The following is a 19,873-nucleotide window of genomic DNA, read 5'->3' as shown; positions in this document are numbered from 1 at the left end:
CAGAGCTCCCTGCCCTGCTAGGGAGAGGGCCCCCAGCATTCATGTGAAGGTGCCCATTGTAGGACAGCACACCCTGCACAGAGTTGATTGATAGGCTGGCTTACACATGTGTGAAAACTTTGCATTTGAAATAATTATTCAGTGTGTTCAACAACCACATGTTAGATCACTCTTGGACACTGTCAGCAGAGTTTATTTCCCATTCTCCTCTACACTGAAAGTTGAGAAGTATGGCAGGCAACTTGCCCTCTAATTACAATAGTTATAAGACCTTTGGAGAGACTGCACCTTGCCAGAGGGACTGGACAGGACTCTGGGTTGCTCCTTTTGGCTAGGGGCTGCATCCTGGGACAGCAAGCCACCACATGGAAAAATTGTGGCAGAAGCAGCTTGTCATCCCTATTATCTGTTCTCCTCTTTCCTTCCAAGCCAACTGGCAGAATATCCTCAAGAGAGGCTCCTGGGTACCTGACCACAGTCTAGGGGAACCTGCCATATAAACTCGAGACTTTTCATGAGAAATACATGAACCTTCAGGGCTATCACTGGTGTTATCCAGGCTTCTAACTTTTCCAGCCCAGCAGTGTGAAGGGGTATCTCATTGTCATTTCATTTCCATTTCTCTGATGGCTAATCAGCATAGCATCTCTTCCATCCCAGGGTTTCAAAAGTATTTCCTGTGCATTGTTTTCTGCTAATCTCATCTATTTAATGTTCGCATTTAAGTCTTTCGTTCCGTTTAGACTACCATTAGGTGAGTTGTCAGGCAGGGATCTGGTTTCCTCCATTGAGTGAGCTCATTTTCTCAACGCCTACTACTAAAAAACCCATCCTTCTGCCCTTGATTGTGGTTCCCCTTTATCATCAACTAATTTCCACCTGTACAAAAGCCCAACACTGAGCTCTCTGCTGGGCAGCTCGCGTCCGTGTCAATTCTTACATCTCCCCAATCCCTTTGTTGGGTGATTTGTCTCCTCAGTGACTTTCTGGATTTCCTACTAAAAATCCAAATAGAATTTTAATTGGATTGCAGTGAATCTATAGGTTAAATGGAGGAAATTTTACATCTTTGAATTATTAAGCTGTTCCATCCAAGAGCAAGAAATCTCTGCATTTACTCAGACCATCTGTGTCTGTTACTAAGTTTCAAAGTGTTCTCCACAGAAGCTTTGAGATCTTCGTAAATTCTCGAGTATTCTGTCGTCTTCGCTATTTCGGAGACGTTTCGTTTTTAAGTCACATTCTTGCTGGTGCAAAGAATTGTATTGTTCAACTGATTTAAGACGAATGCTTTGTCTTCTTTAATGGTATTTAATACAATGTATGTATTATGCATTTTTTTTCTGAAAAAATATTCAGTGAATAATGCATAGTTTACACTGTACACTGGGTTCCCAGAGGATGAAGTTTGCTTTCGTCGCTTTATAAAGTCTAATTTTCAGATAGAATCATTTTTGACTCAAAGGTTACATAGTTAAGGGGTTTTGGTCAGCAGTTTATTGCGTACTGCGCACTCACTGTTTAATCTGCTATAGGACCCGGTCTCAGGCCGCCCGCACTGCAGCCACGCGCAACAGCCTCCCGAACCACAGAGCGCGCGGCCCCGCGTCTTCCGGGGCTTGTTCCGCATCCGGCTGCCTGAGTCTAGGCCGCGTCTCAGCGGCACTTCCTGCTCGCGTGCAGCCGCCACCGCGTCGGCATCCCGGACGGCAGCGGCCTTGGTAACCTACCGAGTCCCTCTGGCCTCCCGCCGCGTAGAGCGACTGCGCGGGCCCGAGATGGGCGGCCCGCGTACCGGAAGTCGGGCGGGACTTCCGGCGCGGGCCTCGGGGCCGGCCGCTGAGGCCAGGGGTGCGCGCCTTTCCCGGAGTGACCACCGGAGGTGGGGGCTTCGCGCGGGAGAATCCTCTTCGCTGCCGTCCGTTCCCCCGCGTGACTCCGATGCCCCCGCGGTGGGTGCCCTCTCGTCTCGGACGGGCGGCGGGTCGTGGGAGCCGTGCGCGGAGGGCCGCGGGCTGTGGAGCGGGGTCGAAGCCCCGCTCTCCGTAGGATGCCCAGCGGAGGCCGAGCAGCCCTGCCCCGAGTCTGGCTGCGGGTCCGCGTGGCGAGGCTGCCGCAGAGCGGTGAGGCAGGTGCGCGGCGAGCTGAGGCCTGGAGCCCGGGCCGGGGTGGAGGAGGGGCCCCAGGAACTCGGCGAACGTGGGAGCTGTACAGAGCCGCGAGTGGAGTGGGTTGTCGCTCGGCGCCAGGAGCCCTGCCTGGAGGCCCCGTCGGTGGTCGATTCACCTTCCGGTGGAGAAGGCGCCGCGCAGGAAGGAGTTCATTCTCCGCCGTGCGAGTAGGGCTGCGGAAGGAAGGGGCTGTGCCCATCCTGTGGGTGCCCGCTGTGCACGGGAAGCTCTGATCCTTGCACTTGTCTCTGCTCAGCACCAGGTTGAGCCCTTAGCCAGGAGAATCTGCTTCCAAGCTTCTTGGCAAAATGCTTTGAGGTTGTTGGGCTGAAGTAGTTTCATTGCTGACTGTCCTTAGCTCCAGGAGGCCCCAGTCTTTGCACATTACCTGTGAGTCTCAGAGTCAGCAATGGCTCATGTAATTAGGTCGATTCCACTAGGATAATCCAGCCCCATAACCTTAATTCCTTCTGCAAAGTCTCTTGCTTTGTAGCGAAGTGCATCCATAGGTTCCAGGATTAAGACGTGGACATGGGTGGCATTCTGTCTTCCACAGATTCATCTATGTTGTCCTGGGCAAGATCCCACATAAACCAAAGTGAGAAAAACAAGATGTAAAATGAGCATAGTTTGATAAAATCTATAATAAAAAGGCAAAGGAACATATACATGTTTGCTTGTGTAATCTTAGAATAATCTAGAAGGCACATTAGAAATGGGAGGGGAACTGGGTGGCTGGCTGGGAGATGTTTCACTAGAAGTCCTTTTTACCTTTTGAATTTTGAGCTATGTGACTGTGCCCCTATTCAATGATAGTAGTTCCGATAATTTTAAGATGAAATTCAGTGAAAAAATATTGCAGATGATTCAATCTTCCCTTGGGAGAGGGAGAGGGGATATTCCCCCACCCCTCATGGAAGCAGCATCTGCTCTGATCTGCTGTCACTTGGATGGGTGCCTTCAGTCTGCTCTTCATTTTTCGAATCTCATCTGCACCAACCTCTGAGCATCTGTGACATTAATCTTCCTGAAATGTTTTGTTTATTCTGTCTCCCATAAGCGTGGGCCCAGTACATCACCTTCATCAGGAGACCGAGGTCTCTTATAGCCTGTCTCCCAGTAATCCTGCCTCTGAGCTTTATCTACACACCTGCCCCCCCTCACCCCTGCCTTTTCCCACCTTTCTAACCAGGCATGGCCTAAGCTCCCTTCTCTGGGCCTGGTTTAAATGCCCCCCAGGGCTCCGCCCCTCCTCTGCTCTATCTGTGTTTGGTGCCAGTCTCAGCCTGTCAATAACCAGCGTTGTGTTGGACCAGCTCTTACTATGATTGCAAGATGCTCTTTAACAACCATCAGGAGATGGTTTGAAGAAAAAAGGCTAATTACTTAAAAGACCTATGAATTACACAGCATACTTAAGGCCACGCAACCAGTAGAGAAAAAAAAGCACAGGCCTGAGGTTCTGTTTTATTGGGGCCAAGTTGGGTAGGGGGCCTCCAGTTTCCTGGACTCACCCTTTATTGGTGAATTTGAAACAGGGAATTTAAAATGCCAGAAGAGGAGAAAAAAAACAAGTGGCCCAAATGGTCAGTTATAATCAACCAAGATTTCTAAAACAAAAGAGCTTCAGTGGAAGGAGGTGGCCTGGCTTTTTATCTAGGGCTGGCAGTGTGTTTGAGATAGCCCTTTCTGAAGTGGACACCTTGGCAATCAAAGCTTAGGTCTGGCACTTGCATTACAAAAAAAGGAAAGAAAAAAACACTGTCAGGGCTTACACTTCTCTATGCACAGAACACTTGCCTATCTCACTGATGGATCTGCTATCATGTCTCCCCACTGAGATCCACAAAGACAGTGGTCACTCCTTTACCCTTGCACCATCCCCAGAACAGACCCTGACATGTGGTAGGTGTTTGGGAAACTGAAACCATGTGCCCATCAGGAGAAATCCTGTCTGTAGGTTCGCAGGCAGTGGCCACAGTGGGCTTCTGCCAACATTTCCTGCCTTGTCTCCACCTGATGTTTAAAAAGCAGAGCAAAGGGTAGAGGGGTCATTGGTTCTTGTCAATAGTGCAGTGTGAATAAGGGGCTGGGTGGTGTAACCCCCTCCTAGGTGGGCCACTGGGCAGGGCATAGTGAATTTGCAGAGATGGGACAGTGGGAGGGTGGGAGGAATCAGTAACTTGGTCCATATGGGAGTCCCAAGATGTGTCCAGATGGGAATCTCCCATCTCCTAGTCAGAGGGAGCAGTTAGGGCTGGAGATGAGCCCAAGTTTGGGAGTCTTTACAGGATAAGGGGTGTTGATGCCTCAGGGCAAGACAAATTAACTGAGGAAGTTGGTGTAGGTACAGAAGGAAGCCACTGGTGCAGTGGGAGGACAGCCACTGTGGATGCTGCTGGGGGTACATTTCAGTTAGAACTGAGCACTGGGAAGGCACTGCAATGACTGTGTGCACATCTGTAGCACAGGCTGCCCCAGCTGCCCAGTTTCTGGAGCTCCTGCTCCCCTGTGAGTGGGTCTGGTGGTTCACCTTCAGAGCACTGTGTCAGAAACCAGAGGGGTGGCCCTGCGGCAGGTGCAGGCTTCATGCGGGCTCTTCTTTCATGGAAGGCCTGGGCCCTTTCAGGTCATGCCCACAGGACATTGTATAAGCCCCTTGCAGTAGAGTCAGCATCTTGCCTCTTCCCATCTGTAGCTCTGGTCATGAGTCTGTGTCCTTGTGGATAAGGGAGTGTGGAATCTGAGACCCTGCACAAGGCCCTCCTAGGGTCTCAGGCTGCTGGCATGGAGGAAGAGACCCTGCCTGATGGGAGGATGGGTCCATAGAGCTAGCGCCTCTGCACACTAACCTGCATCCTTGCTGGTCTCCAGATTCCAGCCATGCCCAGCCTCCGAGCTCGCCCCGAAGAGGCAGAAATGGAACCCTCGGTTCCTGGACTGTTCCCCTGGATCCCCGAAGCCCAGGCCTGTGTGAGTGATGCTCCTGCTGTGACCCATCCTGGATCTTCATTCTGTGGTCCCCTCCGCTATGGCATAACTGAGCCAGGAACCAGCCCTCACCATCAGCAGCCAGGTACTGGGAGTGAGTTCCCCACTGGTGCCCTTATTCTGGAGGTACTTTGTCCATATCACCCTGCACTTAACCCCAGGAAGTACGTATGTCGTCATTAGGGGTAGGGTACCTTATGGACTTTAGGGGCCAAGGCTGAAGATCGGAGAGGAAGTAGGCCTGGGTCGTGGCTTCCCTGCTGCCCTGAGCAGGACAGTATCCCACGTGACACAAAGGGGTGAAACGTGGTAGGCACCAGCCCAGCCCGACCACCAAGCTGATGCTGGTTCCCTACCCTCAGGGCTCTGCCCTAATTCAGGCCTTCGCCCTGCTCCCTCCTGGCTGCACTTCACAGCTGCTCCCATTTCCTTTAAAACCCTTCCAGAGGGTCCTTCCTGAAGACCCCCCTCACTAAACTCACCTCTTCTATGACCTCTCAGCAGTGATCAGGATGCTTCCTCAGTGTTAGCTTTCCTTACTGGGATCTGATGGTAGCTGTTTTACAAGAGGGACTGTTACCTCCGTGGGAGCTACCATTATACTCAGAATATCTGGGCAGAGTACCCTGGCAGACCCTGTGTGGCCAAAGGCTGGGCTAAATGCAGTGTTGATTCACAAGCCCCAGGAGCTTCCTGGGTGTAATTGAAACCGGCCCCCGCATATGCAGGGCAAGAAGAGACCAAATAAAGAGGCAGACTGCTCCAGTTGGGTGGGTGACAGATTTAATAAGTAAGGGAATCTAAAAGGCTTATCTTGAGTGGCTGCAAGATTTCTACAACCACCTGTCAAATCTTAGAAAGTTTATGTAGAAACCTTAACTGGGCTCAGTCACATATACCATTCAGGTGGTCTCAATACCATACCATTCCAAGGCTGTGCCCAAGAGCCAACCACTGAGAGCAGGGAAGAGTGTGCGTCCCAAGGGCAGAGTTGGGCCGAGAAGCCCCGATGGCCTGGTCCAGCTCACCGATGAACCAGCGGTCGCATCCTCCCCATGACCTCCCCCAACAGGCAGAGACATGCAGGGCAGCTCTAGGTGTGCTGGGGCAGGGGGACGATTAGGGTGAGAGACGTGACTAGGTCCCATGAAGTGGCTCTGAGAGACAGGCTGGCTGACTCCCCCAGGCAGAGGCAGAATATTGACCAACTAGCAGAGAATGGTGAGGGATGCCAGGACCTTGCTCCTTGGGAAAAAAAAAAATAGGTTGATGGTGGCTCATGTTTAAAAAGCAGAGCAAAATGTTGATATAGGGAAACATCCCTTCTTCCACATAAACATTAAAAAAAAAAAACTGCCAGGACCAGCTTTTTCAGAAATCTGGAAACAAGTCAGTTTTACAGCAACCAAGGGAATTCTAAATCAAGAAAAGGACAACTTTAAAATGGTAGGAAAGCTTTACAGTGCTCTCACTTGCTTATGCCCCAAACACTCCCTGACTAGGCAGCAGTCTTGAAGTGAGCTGCCTGTATTCCCTGTAGGGACCCTGGTCCCTGGCTGCAGAGAGAGCAAAGCAGACCTTACTCAGAGATTATTCTGTCTGTTCTGACTTGTGTGGAGTTGGATGAAGAATTGATTCAAAGTGCTGACTTTCCCTAACTCAGAACTTAAGGCAGAAAAGCAGTGGGCTCAAAAATACTGTAAGGCAAACTAAAACCCCACAGTCCCCTGGGATATCAGTTAACAGGACATTCAACCATCTAAAGCCTAGAAGAGAAAGCTGGGGAAATTAGGGCATTCAAAAGCACCCTTGTATGTTGGGGAATTTAGCAAGCTGCGTACATGCCCAGGATGGGATGTGCGCTCAGAAAAACTATGAAGACCATAGCTTCATCTCTGGTTGATCACTAGGCTCAGAAAGCAGAAAGTTGTCAGAGGTATAGTGCTAAAGTAGAGCCCCAGCACAGAGCCAATCTGCAAAGACTGGGAGGAGGTATATGACTTTTCTTAGACTATCAGAGTTCAAAGAAATCTCTTAATACACGAGCTGAACTCAAGCTAAAGAAACAGAGACCTCAGTGACCACACATGACAAGGAATGCAGTCTTTGCAAAAATAGTTTGGAAAGTCACTAAGTGACTAATGACTGTAGCCTTTAACAATCAAGAATAACAAACCCTAGAGGAGGAAGAGACTCTGATTCACAGACTCTAAGGGATAGGATAAATTCAAATGCCTGGTTTTTAACAACAACAAAAAAATCACAAAGAATAAAAAGAAGCAGAATACTATGGTGTCTAGCCCATTCCAAGGAAAAATATTAGTTGGCAGAAGTGTCCCTGAAAGAGCACAGATACGTGACAGACTGTTTCAAAGTGCTGAAAGAACTAAAAGAAATCAGGTAAGTGATGTACCAATGACTTTTAGACAACAAGGGTCTTAGGACTGGAGATAGAGGTGCCAACCTCCCCACAGTTGAAAATCAAGGTATAATTTTTGAATTCCCAAAAAAATAACTATTAATAGTGTTTGGCTAGAAGCCTTACTGATGATAAACAGCTGATCAACATATATTTTGTAGGGTACTTGTATTATACTTTATTAGAATCAAATGTGCTATGGAAAAAAAATGTTTTTCAACTTGTCACAAATCTTAAGAAAATTTTCCAATGTATTTATTGAAAAAAATCCATGTATAAAAGGACCTGCAGTGCTCAAACCTTTGTTGTTCAAAGGTCAACTACACAAAATGAGAATACCAATATAATTTTTATTTTAAACTTACATAATTGTAATGTACAATTTTATATTTACATAATTATGAAAAACAAATTCTGGAACTGTAAAATACAATAATGGAAATGAAAAATGCATTAAAGGGTTTCAACAGCAGATATGAGTAGGCAATAGAAAGAATCAGTGAACTTGCAGATAGAACCATTGAAATTATCCAGTCTGAGGAGCAGAAAGTAAAAAGGTCAGAGAAAAGTGAGCAGAGCCCAACAGGCCTATGGGATACGTGTGAACTAACATACACATCTTGGGAGTCCAAGAAAGAAAGGGGCAGAAAGAATATTTGAAGAAATAATGGCCAAAATATCTTGGCCATCTGCCCAAAGCAATATATAGATTTGATGCAATCCCTATCAAATTACCAACAGCATTCTTCAATGAACTGGAACAAATAGTTCAAGAATTCATATGGAACCATCAAAGACCCCGAATAGCCAAAGCAATCCTGAGAAGGAAGAATAAAGTGGGGGGGGATCTCGCTCCCCCACTTCAAGCTCTACAAAGCCACAGTAATCAAGACAGTTTGGTACTGGCACAAGAACAGAGCCACAGACCAGTGGAGCAGAATAGAGACTCCAGATATTAACCCAAACATATATGGCCAATTAATATAAGATAAAGGAGCCATGGACATACAATGGGGAAATGACAGCCTCTTCAACAGCTGGTGTTGGCAAAACTGGACAGCTACATGTAAGAGAATGAAACTGGATCACTGTTTAACTCCATACACAAAAGTAAATTCAAAATGGATCAAAGACCTGAATGTAAGTCATGAAACCATAAAACTCTTAGAAAAAAACATAGGCAAAAATCTCTTAGATATAAACATGAGTGACTTCTTCATGAACATATCTCCCCAGGCAAGGGAAACAAAAGCAAAAATGAACAAATGGGACTATATCAAGTTAAAAAGCTTCTGTACAGCAAAGGACACCATCAATAGAACAAAAAGGTATCCTACAGTATGGGAGAATATATTCATAAATGACAGATCCAATAAAGGGTTGACATCCAAAATATATAAAGAGCTCACCCACCTCAACAAACAAAAAGCAAATAACCAATTAAAAAATGGGCAGAGGAGCTGAATAGACAGTTCTCTAAAGAAGAAATTCAGATGGCCAACAGACACATGAAAAGATGCTCCACATTGCTTGTCATCAGAGAAATGCAAATTAAAACCACAATGAGATATCACCTCACACCAGTAAGGATCACCATCATAGAAAAGACAAACAACAAGAAATGTTGGCAAGGTTGTAGAGAAAGGGGAACCCTCCTACACTGCTGGTGGGAATGTAAATTAGTTCAACCATTGTGGAAAGCAGTATGGAGGTTCCTCAAAATGCTCAAAATAGAAATACCATTTGACCCAGGAATTTCACTTCTAGGAATTTACCCTAACAATGCAGCACTCCGGTTTTAAAAAGACAGATGCACCCCTATGTTTATCACTGCACTATTTACAATAGCCAAGATATGGAAGCAACCTAAGTGTCCATCAGTAGATGAATGGATAAAGAAGATGTGGTACATATACACAGTGGAATATTACGCAGCCGTAAGAAAAAACCGGATCCTACCATTTGCAACAACATGGATGGAGCTAGAGGGTATTATGCTCAGTGAAATAAGCCAGGTGGAGAAAGACAAGTACCAAATGATTTCACTCATATGTGGAGTATAAGAACAAAGGAAAACTGAAGGAACAAAACAGCAGCAGAATCACAGAACCCAAGAATGGACTGATAGTTACCAAAGGGAAAGGGACTGGGGAGAATAGGTGGGAAGGGAGGGACAAGGGTGGAGGAAAAAGAAAGGGGGTATTACGATTAGCTTGTATAGTGTGGGTGTGGGGGTACACAGGGAGGGCTGTACAACAGAGAAGACAAGTAGTGATTTTACAGCATCTTACTTCGCTGATGGACAGTGACTGTGAAGGGGTATGTGGGGGGGACTTGGTGAAGGGGGGAGCCTAGTAAACGTAATGTTCTTCATGTAATTGTAGATTAATGATACCAAAATAAAAAATAAAGAAAGAAAATAAAATAAAATAAGGTAAAAAATACCAAAAACAAATAACAAAGTAGCAGAAGCAAGTCCTTCCTTGTAAGTAATTACTTAAAATTGTTTAAGCTCCCCAGTCAAAAGGTAGATATTAACAGAATGACAAAAGCATGGTCCAACTATATGCTGTTTACAAGAAGCTTGCTCAAGAAGATCCAAAGACTCAAATACATTAAAAATGAAAGGTGAAAAAAGATATTGTGTTCAAATAGTCACCAGAAGAGAGCTGGGGTGACTGTACTAATATCAAAGTAAAAAAATGTGTGAGAGAAAAAAGCATATATTGATAAAAGGGTCAATTCATCAAGAAGATAAAGTGATTACAAACATATACCAGAAAGAGCTCCAAAACATAGGAAGAAAACAGATTTTAAGTGAAAAATAGATAGTTCTCCAATAATAGTTGAAGGCTGCAATACCTCACTTCCAAAAATGGATAGAGCATCTAGACAGATGATTGGTAATGAAATAGGGAACTTGAACAACACTATAAACTAAATAGACCTAATAGACACTCCACCCAAAGGAGAAGATACATATTCTTCCAAGTGCACATGGAACATTCTCCATCATAGACCATATGTTAGGCTTCAAAACCAGTCTAAATAAATTTTGAAAGATTGAAATCAGGCAAAGAATCATCTCCAACCAATAACAGCAGAAAAATCGGAAAATTCACAAATATGTAGAAATAAAACACACTCTTAACCAGTGGGTCAAAGAATAAATCGCAAGGGAAATTAGAAAATACCTACAGACAAATGAAAACAAAAACACAAAATATTAAAACTTAGGGATTCAGGAAAGGCAGTGCCAAAGGGGAAATTTATAGCAGTGAAAACCTACATTAAAATGGAAGAAAGATATTAAATCAGTAACCTAACTTTACAGCTTAAGGAACTACAAAAAGAAGAGCAAAGTAATCCCACCCTAACAACAGGACGGAAATAATAAACATTAGAGCAGAGATAGAGTGTAATAAAAAGAAAGAAAGAAAGAAATCAATGAAATAAAAGTTGGTGTTTTGAAAAGGTCAATAAAATTGACAGGGCTTTGAGTTGACAAAGAAAAAAGAGAAGACACAAATAACAAAAATCTGAAATGAAAATGACATAACTACTCATCTTACAGAAGTAAAAGATGTATAAGGAATACTGTTAGCAGTTATACCCCAGCAAATTAGATGGCCTAGATGAAAGATTACCAAGAGTGACTCAAGAAAAGGTAGAAAATCTGAACAGACCTGTAACAAAGATTCAGTCAGTAACTTAAAAACCTCCCAACAAAGAAAAGGGCTTCACTGGTAAATTCTATGAAACATATCAAGAATTAATACTGTCTTTTCTCAGACTTCCAAAATATAGAGGAGAAGGAAAGCCAGATGAAAACAACACAGGAGAAGAAAATTGCATGTCAAGATCTTTTATGGCTTACTTGTTAAAAAAATCCTCAACAAAATACTAGCAAACTGAAAGCAGCAGCATATTGAAAGTATTTTGTCCCATCACCAAGTGAATGTAACAGAGGAATACAAGGGTGGTTCCACAAAAGCCCAATCTGTGTCATTTGCCATGTTAATGGAATGAGGAAGAAAAATCATAATCATTTCAATTGATGCTTCAAAAGTATTTGACAAAATCAAAGACCCTTTCATGATAGAAACACTCAGGAAACTCATAATACAAGAGAACCTCCTCAACATGATAAATGGCATTCATGAAAATCCCACAGCTAACAGCATACACAGAAGTAAAAGATTAAAGGCTTTTCCCCTAAGGTCAAAAAACATGCCCATTTTTACAAGTGATATTCAGCATTGTACTGGAAGCTCTAACCAGAGCAGCCAGGCAAGAAAAAGAAAGAAAAGGCATCCAAATTGGGAGGAAGAAGTAAAACTGTCTCTATTTGCATAAAACATGATCCCACCTAGAGGAGGCAAAAGACTTGTTTGCTGAGAACTATAAAGCATCGCCAAAGCAGCTTCAAGAAAACCCTGATAATTGGAAGGTCATCCCATACCCACAGATTGGATTTTAGCAGTGTTAAAATGTCAGTGCTGTCCCAGAAATCTACAGATTCAGTACAGTCCCTATCAAAATCCTAACAGCCTTTTTTGCAGAAATGGAGAAGTCAATCCTCAAATTCATGTGGAATTAAAAGGGTTCCCAAGTAGCCAAAACAAGCTTGAAAAAGAACAAAGTCAGAAGACTCATATTTCCCAGTTTCAAAACGTACTACAAAGCTGCAGTAGTCAGAACAATTTGGTGCTGACATAGATCGGTGGAATAGAATTGAGAGTCCAAAATGAACCCACACATCAATCGATTTTTAACAGGTGGTGCTGGGACAAGTGGATACCCAAGTGCAAAAAAATGAACTTGGATCTGTACCTCATGCCACATACAAAAGTTAATTCAAAATAGTCAAACAACATAAATACATGAACTAAAATCATAGAACTCTTAGAAGAAAACAGGTGATACCTTCCATAACCTTGAGATTGGCAGTGGATTCTTAGATATGACACTGAAAGCATGAGTAATAAAAGACAAAGATAGGTAAACTGGGTTTCATCAAAATACAAAAACTCTTGGACAGCTAAGCACATTATCATGAATGTGAAAAGCCATCCTACAAAATGGGAGAAACTTTGCAAATCGTCTATCTGGCAAGAGTCTAGTCCCTATAATATGTAAAGATGTCTTAGAATTCAACAACAAAAGACAACCCAATTTCAAAATGGGCAAAGGACATGAATAAACATTTCTCTGAAGAAAATATACAAATGGCCAAGAAGCAAATGAAAAGATGCTATAATTCATTAGTCATTTGAGAAATGCAAATCAAAACCACAATAGATTACTATTTCACACTCACTAAGATGGTTGTAATTCTAAAATGAATAACCAGTGTTTCCAGAAATGTGCAAGAATTGGAACCCTGGTGTATTGCTGATGAGAATGTAAAATGCCACAGCCACTGTGGAAAACAATTTGGTGGCTCCTTAAAAGCTTAAACAGCATTACCATATGACCCAGCAATTCCACTGGTAGATACATACCCAAAGAATTGAAGACAGGTACTCATATGTATATCATGTTCGTAGAAGCACTATTCACAGTAGCCAAAAGGTGCAAATAGCCCAGATGTCCATCGTTGGATGACTGGATAAACAAAATGTAGTATATCTACACAATGTAATATTATTAAGCCATTAAAAGGAATAAAGCATTGATACATGCTTCAGTGTGGATGAACCTGCAAAAATATTAGGCTAAGTGAAAATGTCACATAAACAATTCCATTCATATGAGATGTCAGGAATAGGTAAATGCATGGAAACAAAATACAGAGTGACAGTTGGCAGGAACTGGGGAGAGAGAGAGAGAGAGATGGAGATAAATAAACTATAAGAGAGAGGTGAGGGTGTGGTGGAAATGTTTGGAACTACATAGAGGTGATGATTGCACAACACTGTAAATGTACTAAATGCTACTGAGTTGTTCATTTAAAACAGTTAATTTTATGTTTGTGGATTTCAACTTAAATTTTTTTTAAGTAAAATGAAAACAAAAGCCACTGGGAGAGATGGAAGACTAGTGGAGCCTCCATACAAGTGTGCACTGCCACTTGGGGTCCATAAGGAGGATGGCTCGGTGAGGTCACTGCTGAGCCACCAGCAACAGCCAGTGAGCCATGGAAACGTGGCATTCACACAGCATAGCTTTGACTTGCATACTCACCTAAGCTGTTCTTCACAAACCTGGAAGCCACTAAGCATAAGGGTCTTTAGTGAGTGTTTTCTCTTGTGAAATACTAATAGGTTTATCATGTTCTAGAAGGCCTCAGAGTACTCACCCTCTTCTCCACTTGGTGTCACAGTCGGGGTAGTGAAAACCAAGCAACTTCACTTGCCTTCAAATCTTTTCCTTTGCTTTTTTACCCAAATTTTACTGTGTTTAAGATTTTCTTAAGGGAAACCATATTTCTGGTTTTGTATTTTATTTCAAAAGAGGAATTTTATTTTTTCTGATAGTTCTTAGGTTACTGAGAAGAGTCACATCAAATTTAACAGCTCTCACCATCCTCACCCACCAGACTCACTTTTGTTTCCTGTCTCAATAAAAGACCTCCAGGTCAGCAGTGGCTCAGGCTCAAAAACCATTTCCCATTGTCCCCGACTCTTGAGCCACACCAGTGACTTTGTCTTCATCTTGGGTCAGAAAACTATGGCCCCCAGGCCAGATCCAGCTAGCTGATGGCTTTTTTAGGCCTGCAAGCAAAGAACGGTTTGGGGGTTCTTTAAGGCTTATAGCAAAACAGACCATGTGACAGACCATACAGCCACCAAGCCTAGAATGGGCCCTCTGACCCTTCGTGGGAAACTGCAGCTTCCTGTGTATGTCAGCCCCTCTGTTTCCTTCCCCACATCCAGCCAGAAGAGGGTGGAGGGCTCCCTGGATCAGTTGCTGCGGTCAACAGAGGGCATAACAAGCCCCGGGCCACCCTGTCCAGACCCTCGTTTCCTGTGGCAGCCTTCTCCTTCTGGGAGCCCAGCCACATGTGGACATGCCCTCAGGGCTCCAGAGCCAGGCCTTCTGACCTGGAGGGGCTCTGGGGCTCCCATTGGAAACATGGTCGTCCATGTGCAGCCTATGATGACAGGTCTGCCCAGGGTTCAGCAGGAGAACAACAGAGCACCCATGTCTGCAAGCTGGCCACGTAGGCACATTCTGCAGGAGAGGCCTGGTGCAGGCTCCGTGCAGAGGGCGAGCATGCATGGTTTTCAGCCAGGGTGCCACACAGTGAACCACAGATGAATGGGCATGACAGGCAGACAGGCTGAGCAAATATCTGCATTGAGATCACTGGTAGCTCCAAGGACAAGTGTCCAGACAAGGCAGGGAGACAGAATGCTGATTCTGAAAGTTGCAGCCCCCTCAAGAGATTGGGGACCACCACCCCCAGTGGGTCCCACACGCCCAGACTCCTCTCTGTATATCTTCCTCTTTCCCTCCAAGTGACTGTATTTGTCATTTCAGATTGGGACACCAGGACTGAGGGCAAGGTGTTTCTCCAGAAGGAAGAACTTCCTGAGGATTTGGAATCACAGGCAGAAATATCAGAAAACAGTTCCAGCAATGCTTCCCAGGGTCCTGGGCTTGGGGAGCCCTGTGATGGAGCACTGGGAAGGGCGTGGGGGGCTCCTGACAAGAGGCAGGCACAGCCCCTCTGCCCAGAGGGGTGCCTCACACCAGTGGCTGTGCCTCTCTGGAGCCCCCTGGGGGAGAAAGAGTTGGACTGTGGTGATTTTGAGAGCAGCTTTGGTCTGAGCCCAAGCCCAGGGACCTTCCAGGCAATGCCTATGGGAGAGAGGCCAGGTGTGTATGTGTGCAGCCCCAGCTTCCAACACAGTGCAAGCCTAACTAGCCATGAGGCACTCTGCCCAGCTGAAAGCCCGCTTATATGTAATGCATGTGGGAAAACCTTCAGAGGAAACCCTGATCTCATACAGCATCAGATAACCCACACTGGACAGAAGTCCTTCATGTGTAGCGTGTGTGGAAAATCCTTCAGCCAGAACTCACTTCTTAAAAGTCATCTGCAGTGTCACATGGGCGAGAAGCCCTACACCTGCGAGGAGTGCGGGAAAGCCTTCCATGCACACTCGGACCTCATGAGGCACAGGGGTGACCACAGCAGAGAGCCTTATGCATGCAGTGAGTGTGGGAAGGCCTTTCACCAGAGTTCCAGCCTCAAAAAGCACCAGAGGGTCCATGCAGGCGAGAGGCCCTATGCATGTGGGGAGTGCGGGAAAGCTTTCCGGCGGAGCTCCAACCTGGTCCAGCACCAAAGGGTCCATTCTGGGGAGAAACCGTATGTGTGCAGTGAATGCGGGAAGGCCTTCCGGCGGAGCTCCAACCTCATCAAACACCACAGGGTCCACACAGGTGAGAAGCCATTTGAGTGTGGGGAGTGTGGGAAGGCTTTCAGCCAGAGCTCGCATCTGAGGAAGCATCAGAGGGTCCACACGGGGGAGAGGCCATACACGTGCAGTGAATGTGGCAAGCCATTCAGCCGCGTCTCCAACCTCATCAAGCACCACAGGGTCCATACAGGAGAGAAGCCCTATAAATGCCCTGACTGTGGGAAGGCCTTCAGCCAGAGCTCCAGCCTCATTCAGCACCGGAGAATCCACACTGGGGAGAAGCCGCACGTGTGTGATGTGTGTGGAAAGGCCTTCAGTTACAGCTCAGTGCTCAGAAAGCACCAGATAATCCACACGGGAGAGAAGCCCTATGCATGTGGTGTCTGTAGGAAGGCCTTCAGCCACAGCTCAGCCCTCGTTCAGCACCAGGGTGTGCACACAGGTGAGAAGCCCTACGAGTGCCACGAGTGTGGGAAGACGTTCAGCCGCAGCTCCAACCTTATCCTGCACCAGCGAGTTCACACGGGAGAGAAGCCCTATGAATGCACTGAGTGTGGGAAGACCTTCAGCCAGAGCTCAACTCTCATTCAGCATCAGAGGATTCATAATGGATTGAAACCCCATGAATGTAACCAGTGTGGTAAAGCCTTCAACCGAAGCTCAAACCTCATTCACCACCAGAAAGTTCATACTGGAGAGAAGCCGTACACGTGTGTCGAGTGTGGGAAGGGCTTCAGCCAGAGCTCACACCTCATTCAGCATCAAATAATCCACACCGGCGAGAGGCCCTACAAGTGCCATGAGTGTGGGAAGGCCTTCAGCCAGCGCTCCGTCCTCATCCAGCACCAGCGCATCCACACCGGTGTGAAGCCCCACGAGTGTGCTGCCTGCGGAAAGGCCTTCAGTCAGCGGTCCAAGCTGGTCAAGCACCAGCTGGTCCACACCAGGCAGTGAAGCCGGACGGCTTCCTCTCTGGCTACCCCGGCCCCTCCTCCCAGGCATGAGGCCTGGCCACTCAGCTGCCCTCCATCCTGCGTCCCTCTGTCTGCAGAGCCGGGACCCTCCTGGCCCTCCATTGCTCCACCTCACGTGACCTCATTTCTTTCTTGTTTGTACATTTGGTTGTCAGATGCCTTGTTTGTCAGTAGGGGAAAGACTATAGAGGCTGCATATTTGGGAGTAGAGTTGATTACTGTAACCAGACATGACCCGAAAAGTAAACTGCACTTGGTTCATGGTTCCCACAGTAAGTCTTATTTGGTGATTAGTCATGAAGAGTGAGCCCTTTGTCACTGTCTGTGATCTGGGTCTTCATGTCAGAGTGGGTTCAGAGGGTTTTGGGTCTGCTTGCCATCACCCTCTCTCAGGTGGCACATACTCACTATCCCCAGTTCCTCCCCTTTTTGTCCCTGCTGTCCAGTCACTGGACACGAGACTCCTCTGCTGCTCTGTTTCCTTTGTGCCTGTCTGCTGCCCAGAGTGTGCTTTCTCCTCAGGGCTCCGCTGTCACTCAACGTCCATGTTGCCTCCTCGGGTGCTGCACAAGTGCGTGCGGCTCTGTCCTAGCCTCTAGTCCTGTGCTCCACAGTCCAGGCTGTCAGCCCCAGGGAAGCCCATCCTGTTCCCACGAGCTCCCTGGCTCAGTGTTCTCCCAGGTCCACTCATCAGGTATTTATGGGACTCCTGCCAAATGCCCCGAGGGGCTGGCCACCTCCTCAGTTTCCCAGAGCTGTGCAACAGAGGGACCTCAGCCCAGAAGCTGCATATCTGTCCCTAGGGAGGTCCCTGAACAGCAGCCAGCAGGTCTTGACCTGACATCCTGGAGAGGATGGAGAGGCGCCGCCTGCATTGTTGCAGGAGGAAAGGAAGAAACACAAATGTGGTCAGGCAGGTAGTTAGGGTGGGAAGTTAAGGGTTTGGCTCCTGTCTTTTGAAGGAAGTAGAGCCATCAGCTGCGAATGAGAGCTTTGGGGAGTTTTGAAGAGAAGGAAGTAGGAGAATTGAGTCGAGGCAAAGGTCAGGGTGGGCTAGGATGCAGACCTGCCCTCACACCAGGGACTGTCAGAAGTGGCCTGTTGCCCCTCAGGTTCCCCCCACACACACAACCCCCCTCTCCCGAGGCGACACCCTGAGGGGAAGCTGCCACTTGCGGTTCTGGTGGCACCTTGCTCCGACCCTCCCACCTCGTGGAGACCTCCAGTCTGCTGACCCTACTGCTTTCCTGCCACCAGGCGACCCTCTGGCTTCACCTTTCTCCTGCCAGCCTGGATTGATCATCCCACTCGTCAGTAAACACTCTGCTCCCTTCATGGGGAATATAGCTGGAAACAAGTTACCACGAGCCAGCCTGAGGGGATGTTCTGGTGGGAGGGAACCGCCTGGTCAGGACCTCCACAGAGCAGCAAGGCAGACTGGTGGGCTGGCGAGAGGCTCAGCCAGTCAAGGCCGCACTGAGATGTTGGAGCAACGACTGGAGGGAAACAAGTACCAGCATGACCAGGGGTGGTGAGGAGTCATTGGGCTATAGGTGTGCCCTGAGTTAAGAGTACTCAGACTAGTACTTGCTGCGGCAGGGGACCAGTGACCCCACAGCCACTACCGCGGTGCAGGCAGTTTCCTCAGCACCCAGGCTCTCTTCTGAAGTGAAGGCACTGGGGACATTATGCTGAAGGTGCAGATTCAGTGCTCCCACACAAAGGAAGTCACAAGATTCGGGGGACAAGGCACAGTGAGCCAGTCCTCATCCCAGGCCATCAGCCAGTGGAGGCTGGGGAGCAGGGTGGTGGCACCTGTTAAAGGTGCCCTGAGGAAAGCAAAGTGGTAACTTGGGTTCAGGGCCTTATCCAAACATTCAGACTTGGTGTGAGCAGGGTTGTCATACTGTTAAGTGCCTGAGAAGAAACAGCAAAAGTTGTTTTTCCTGTCACACTGGTGCAAAGACCCTGAGCAAAAGGGTTCAGCTTTGAGCCCATGGTGTTTGGGACCCTCACAGGGGTCAGTGTGGTGGGCATTGAGCGAGCATAGCTGTTACAGCGTGGGGAGACCCGTGGGCCCGGCAAGGCTTGGCTATCCACAGGAAGGGGTGAGTGTCAAGCTCCTGGGTCCCTTGGCCCTGCTGGCAGTTGGGCAGAATTGGCCAGACTTGGGGCACACTGTCCCCTGCCTGAGGAATTTTAATTTCTGGATGTCATGTTTCCAATGAGAAGTAGTCCTGAAAAGCAAATTTATGTCAACCACAACTGGTTTCTTTCGAGTTTCATGGCAGCATGTTTCTTGGGAAACAACTGCTGAGTTTCCATGTGTAGAGGAAACCTGCAAAGTCCTTATGGGCCCAGGCCCCTCAGCAGGACGTGGCCACACCTGTGGGGGCAGCTTGGGAGGCCATACGAGGCCCTCTTCTTTTTTTACCAAGGTGGATTGATTATTTTTCTGAAAAGACCCTTAATTTTTTAAGTTATTAGGTTTATATTGGTAGGGAAACGGGTTGGGGAGAAAAAGGGGAAAATGGGGCAGACAGGGAGCAAAACCCATCACAATCTCCAGCTGAGATGGATCTGAACCTTGCTCCCAAATCTCTTGTCCATGGAGCCCTGCCTTCCTTACCCTGGGTACTACATGTCTCAGCATGGTATTTTTAAGAGGGCTAAAATCACCAAACAAGTGAGAGAGCTGGAGTGCCCCCTCCACTCCCTCCTTGGTTGCTTCCAGCCACCACCCTGATAACCCCACAGAGGGACTAGGAACCACCAGGAAGCCCATCGCCGGGTGCGGGGTGGACGCACACGCTGTACCGACATGCTCCTGGAAGTAACCCTGGTTTCAGACACAGCTTCCCCCAACATTTTTTAATTTTGAAATTAACATTCTAGAAAATGCAAATTTGAGAAAGGAAACAAGATAATGGAATCCCACATAATTCC

At 46.9% G+C, this 19,873-nt stretch overlaps 1 protein-coding gene across 5 annotated transcripts; it reads left to right on the top strand.

Annotated features, from left to right (window-relative positions):
• The first annotated feature begins 907 nt into the window (after positions 1-907).
• On the top strand, positions 908-17,193 carry ZNF16 (zinc finger protein 16). Of its 5 annotated transcripts, none has more exons than XM_017654652.3 (3): positions 908-2,132; positions 5,046-5,247; positions 15,067-17,193. In XM_017654652.3, exons 1-3 carry the CDS (start codon positions 1,779-1,781, stop codon positions 16,905-16,907), a joined length of 2,397 nt encoding a protein of 798 aa, XP_017510141.2. In that variant the 5' UTR covers positions 908-1,778; the 3' UTR covers positions 16,908-17,193. The 5 variants fall into 5 exon arrangements, with proteins under 5 accessions (XP_017510141.2, XP_017510143.1, XP_017510142.1 ...); XM_017654654.3 differs by having other exon boundaries at positions 914-1,882; XM_017654653.3 differs by having other exon boundaries at positions 914-1,952.
• The last annotated feature ends 2,680 nt before the right edge of the window (positions 17,194-19,873 follow it).

This window comes from Manis javanica, chromosome 2 (genome assembly GCF_040802235.1).
Source record: "Manis javanica isolate MJ-LG chromosome 2, MJ_LKY, whole genome shotgun sequence".
Lineage (NCBI taxonomy): Eukaryota > Metazoa > Chordata > Mammalia > Pholidota > Manidae > Manis > Manis javanica.
This window is presented reverse-complemented; position numbering and strand designations above follow the sequence as displayed.

Excerpts from the sequence above, each read along its gene's own strand:
- ZNF16 (XM_017654652.3), top strand. The coding sequence starts at position 1,779 with ATGGGCGGCCCGCGTACCGGAAGTCGGGCGGGACTTCCGGCGCGGGCC. Across the intron at positions 2,133-5,045 it reads GCCGCAGAGCGGTGAGGCAG|ATTCCAGCCATGCCCAGCCT; the intron begins GTGCGCGGCGAG and ends GCTGGTCTCCAG. Across the intron at positions 5,248-15,066 it reads CCCTCACCATCAGCAGCCAG|ATTGGGACACCAGGACTGAG; the intron begins GTACTGGGAGTG and ends TTGTCATTTCAG.